The 4,840-nt window shown below is 30.0% G+C and overlaps 1 protein-coding gene across 4 annotated transcripts in view; it reads left to right on the top strand.

Moving 5' to 3' along the window:
- Positions 1 to 4,840, top strand: part of FER (FER tyrosine kinase) — a 404,440-nt gene that overhangs the window by 83,993 nt on the left and 315,607 nt on the right. For 3 of the 4 annotated variants that reach the window (XM_023533609.1, XM_023533608.1, XM_023533610.1), the window contains 3 exons: positions 929 to 1,112; positions 3,168 to 3,305; positions 3,901 to 4,045. In XM_023533609.1, coding sequence (XP_023389377.1) covers positions 929 to 1,112; positions 3,168 to 3,305; positions 3,901 to 4,024 — 446 coding nt within the window. In that variant the 3' untranslated portion in view covers positions 4,025 to 4,045. Of the gene's footprint in view, positions 1 to 928; positions 1,113 to 3,167; positions 3,306 to 3,900; positions 4,046 to 4,840 lie in introns of those variants that run through there. The other variant, XM_011365150.2, reaches the window with a different exon arrangement.

Below are 4,840 nucleotides of genomic sequence, written 5' to 3' on the forward strand. Positions count from 1 at the left end.
ATTTATTTATATAATCATTTATTTATATTGTCAATCTAAATATTTTCTGAATGGTTTTAGTAAAGGAACCACAAAAAGGTTTAGTTCATAAGATTATTTCCTAGACTTCTCCTACATCAGGTCAGTTTCTCTGTTTCATTTCCAAGTCATTCACAACCTAAAATTGCCATACTTATACAGATATATTTCCTTTACTTCCTCAAAATTTGCTCTCCTTGAGCTTACTTGTTTGCTTGCCTGTGTAACATTGTTTGTTCTTTCCATGTTTTCATTCAGTATTCCAAGTAACTAGACCATGGGCTTTATGTTAAGGGCTCTGATTTGCCAAATACTAAATTTCCAATGTTTAGCACAGTTCCTGGTGGTCATCAGTTAATAATATTCATTGAATGAAAGGAAGGAAGAAAGGGAGAAAGAGCGTGAGGGAGGAAGTATTGTCTATTTTGTCTTTCTTATACCTTTCCAGATTTGCCTCATCTTTTAAGGTCTTTTCTTTACTAAATATCCTCAGACTTCCCTTGTCTTTGTTGATATTTCAAACATAGACCTCAAAATTTAACATTTTTACAAATTTTCTTGTTTTCTTGGTTATAAATTTTCATTTGCACTCTCGTTTTAATTTGGTATAAGGTCATTGAACATGAGAAGATCATATATCCGTATAATTTTAACATGAGAAGATCATATATCCGTATAATTTTACAAAAAATTGTACATCATCCTTCAAATAAATAGTACTTTGCATAGAGCTTTGCATGTCAAATAAATAGTACTTTGCATAGAGCTAAGCATATAGTATATGTTCAATAAACTTTTAATTATTCATAAAATGTGTGAAATAACAAAATAGTGATAACTGAGTTTACACACAGTGAGGATAAAAGTTTTTTGCTATATCTTTGCTAACTTTCTTCAATGATTTATCTAGGGAAAGAAACTGAAAAGGCTAAGGAACGGTATGACAAAGCCACAATGAAACTTCATATGTTGCACAATCAGTATGTATTGGCATTGAAAGGGGCACAGCTTCATCAGAATCAGTATTATGATACCACACTTCCTCTGCTTCTGGACTCCTTACAAAAGATGCAAGAAGAAATGATAAAAGCACTGTAAGATACATTTCCCCTTGGACGTAAAATCCCTTCATGAAATGATTTTAACACTAGTTTTTTTTCTAGTTAAGCTTTTGTGTAAAAGTTGTCTGTGTTTTATAAGCTTCCTCAGTGATCTTGCTCAGTGGATATCTCAGACTTGTTTTACTTTGGTTTTTCTTGATTGTTACTTCTGGTGTCCCTTCAGTTTATGGTCATCTCCTAAACCTAGCTAGTCCCAAGAATTGCCCTTATTTTTATATGTTTTTGTTTTGCTCCAGTTAGCTAGAAATTTATATGAAAAAAAAAAATCGTTAGTTGATAAGTGTTAAGAAATAGATATCTGTCTCCAGAGGACTGGGTATTTAAATCTTGAGCAACTGCAAAGCCCAAAGGAAATAATTTTTTTGAAGGTTTATTTCCCATATTCTTGTGTGAGATTAATATCAAGAAATGTTTATTAATGATGAGTAGGCTACAGTTTTTGCGTTCAAGGAAGTAGTAGTATACTTTGGTCAAATGCACACATGTACACCATACATATCTATTCAAGAGAGCAGAAAGAGATAAGCTAGCCTTTGGTAGACTTCATCTCTTATTAGCTGGTTTAGGTGATCCCTCATTTTCCCAGTAAGATAAATAAAGTGTTTTTAGTCAACTTAAAAATGTTAACTTTTAAGAGCGTTGAGATAAAATAGCGAAATGTCTACTTAAAATATTTAATTTATAAATTTAGTGATGTCTACTTTAAATTACATAATTATTGATTTAGAAATATTTTTCTTACTCATTTAATGAATCAAAAAATTTTAAAATTCTTCATGAGAGTCTTTAATAATAGTATCTTCATCGTTTCTAGAACATCTCTTTGAGACATAGAATGGTTCCCCACAGCATATTATCTTTACGTTCTAATAAATTATTTTAGATCTAGCATTTAAAAAATCCGAGCATGGTGATATCACTGAAATTGATCCTATGTCCCAGAATTCATTCATATAACATTAGGAGACTTCATCCTTTCCCCCCCATTTGTCTTAAAGGTGAATATTAATGATCTCCACATTATAACCATGTACTGTATTTTATAAGAGCTACCTAGATAAGTTCATTTACATTTGTATCATTTAGTACCTTGAATTATGAGGTTATAACCCCAGTGATATTTACTGAATCTCTGTTAAATTACTCTGTCTCCCCTTTTTAAAAAAATGGTGTCTGTCAAGTGATTTCTGTAATCATTCCAAATCGGCATTTCTTGAAGCAGTTTAAATCTAATTTTTTTTACCCAAACAGTATTTTGCTATTTAAAATAAAGTAATTGAGAGAATACTTCATAATAAGAGAAATTTTGTAATGATTTTGGAAAAGAAAAACAATGCCATATATTTATTTGGACATATGTAAAATAAGCTTGTCTGTCCATACTACTTTTGAGGCTACTAATGATCAATGGTCTATTTTTACATCACAGCATTCTTAAGCTGGCTGTCACGTCTTTGTAATCGAATAGGTTTTGCTTTTGCTTTTATTAGGTAAGGCTATTAAATTTTATGACATTTTTGCTACTGACTAGAGATCAAGAGAAGAGATCTAGATGTCATTGAAGGTATAGAACCAGTTGAACTCTCTAAGTACACAGAAAAGAGCAGAGGTCCAGGAAAAAGAGGAGAACTAAGTGGTAAGGCATGTGAGGAAATGGTAGACACTGGAAAGAAACATTAAAGTGACATAAATTGATTTACAGTTCCATGTTATGGAATCCAACATTTCTATGATAATGTTTAGAAATAGAAAGTGATCAACATGGATCTTACATTTAGACATCTCAAATTCATATTGGATAAGGTAATACCTTATTCTAGATCATTTGCAGTTATATCAAATATAAGTTTTTAATCTATACATTTTTATAATCCCTTCCGTTTACTATCTAGCTGTATGAAAGAAAGAGGTACATGAAACCATCCACTGTAAACATGATATTACATTTCTTAGGTTTATTCTGAATTCTTTTTGGTTCTGTGTTTTTTTGATAAACTTAAAAATGTAAAATTTTATTTCTATTTTCAGAAAAGGTATATTTGATGAATACAGCCAGATAACTAGTCTTGTCACAGAGGAAATAGTGAATGTCCATAAAGAGATTCAAATGTCGGTTGAGCAGATAGACCCTAGCACAGAATACAATAATTTCATAGATGTTCACAGGTATGTATGGTATTTTGACTCTTCTTTCAATATTGATAACAGTATTATTTTTTCTATCATGTGATACTTAACCAAATTAAAATAAGAAATATTGAAGAGCTTGTTAGGACATTGGATATTTCAGATTAATGTGTCTGCTTTTAATTATTCCCAAAGGCCTTTCTTAATGATGAAAACTATATAATCTTTTAAAAATTTTCAGTTGTCACTATATCATTGCTTAAAACCCATATTTAATCCATGAAATTGTATTTTCTTTTTAGAACTTATATAATAATAACACTATGACTTTGTATTTTCAACTTCATAATATACCAATTGCTTTTCCATGCATCTGTCATCTTATTTTATATTCCTTACCGTTATGACAGAAATAAAAACCAGTTAATATTCATATTCTGTAAATGAGGAAATTAAGGCTGAAATTACATGACTAGATCTTTGATGCCTGGAGTTTGATTTATACTGTTTGTGTTTACTATACTTTGTGAACATGATTTTGGATAATAAAAAAATATTCTGCCTTTGGTATGTACTGAGATATATTATGATAGGACTTCCATATTGATCAAAATTGTTTGGCATGCTTTACTAGAACATCAGCTGCTAAAGAGCAAGAAATTGAGTTTGATACTTCCTTATTAGAAGACAATGAAAATCTTCAGGCAAATGAGATTATGTGGAATAATTTAACAGCAGAAAGTTTGCAAGCAATGTAAGTATTTGGAAAGCCTGAACAGTTTAAATATTAGTATGATTATTGACAGTTGTATGTTATCGTATTTAAAATCCCAATATTTTTTGCAAGTAATGAAAAGTAAATTAAAAATAAACTGTTGTTTGGTTAGAATGAAATGTTTTGAGAAATATATTAACTTTTACTCCTATTCAGTAATTTTCATAATTCTGAAAATCAAAATTCTGTGTGATATTGTATTCATGCAAGTGTTACAAATATCTTATATTGGAATAATGCATTATTTTTGAAACTTTTTTTTTTTTTAAACCTGTTATCCTCAAAACTTATTGGCAGAACTATTTTGGAAATTAGGACACTGAGTATTAGGGATGAGGCTCATAGATGTCAACAGCGATTTATATAAACATTTGACTTTCAATTGAGTTCTTTTCTCTTTAAGCAGGAATGTCTTCTATTATAGGCTAGTAAATCAATTCCTTCATCACTTTGTTCTTGCTGTTACGTAACATTTTAAAGGAGTTTTGAGAAAGCTTAATGTGTTTTTTAGTCCTTTTCGAATAATAAAGCTTAGTAATAGTAATTTTTACATTTAGAAAACAAGGCATTCTACTTTTAAATACTTAACCTATATGTTGATATATATATTTTTTAGGAGCAAAGAAACATATCAATTAATAAGCACTGTATGTACTTGTTTCTGTATCAGAACCACAGCTAGAAATGATTACGTACTCATTTTCTCTTCAATAGTGGACATGTTATATCATCTGACTTGTTGGAAGTTCACCTCAAAAGACTCAGCCAAGATTCCTCATCTCATATAATTAAACGATCT

The sequence above is a fragment of the Pteropus vampyrus genome, unplaced genomic scaffold (assembly GCF_000151845.1).
Source record: "Pteropus vampyrus isolate Shadow unplaced genomic scaffold, Pvam_2.0 Scaffold106, whole genome shotgun sequence".
NCBI classification, from domain to species: domain Eukaryota; kingdom Metazoa; phylum Chordata; class Mammalia; order Chiroptera; family Pteropodidae; genus Pteropus; species Pteropus vampyrus.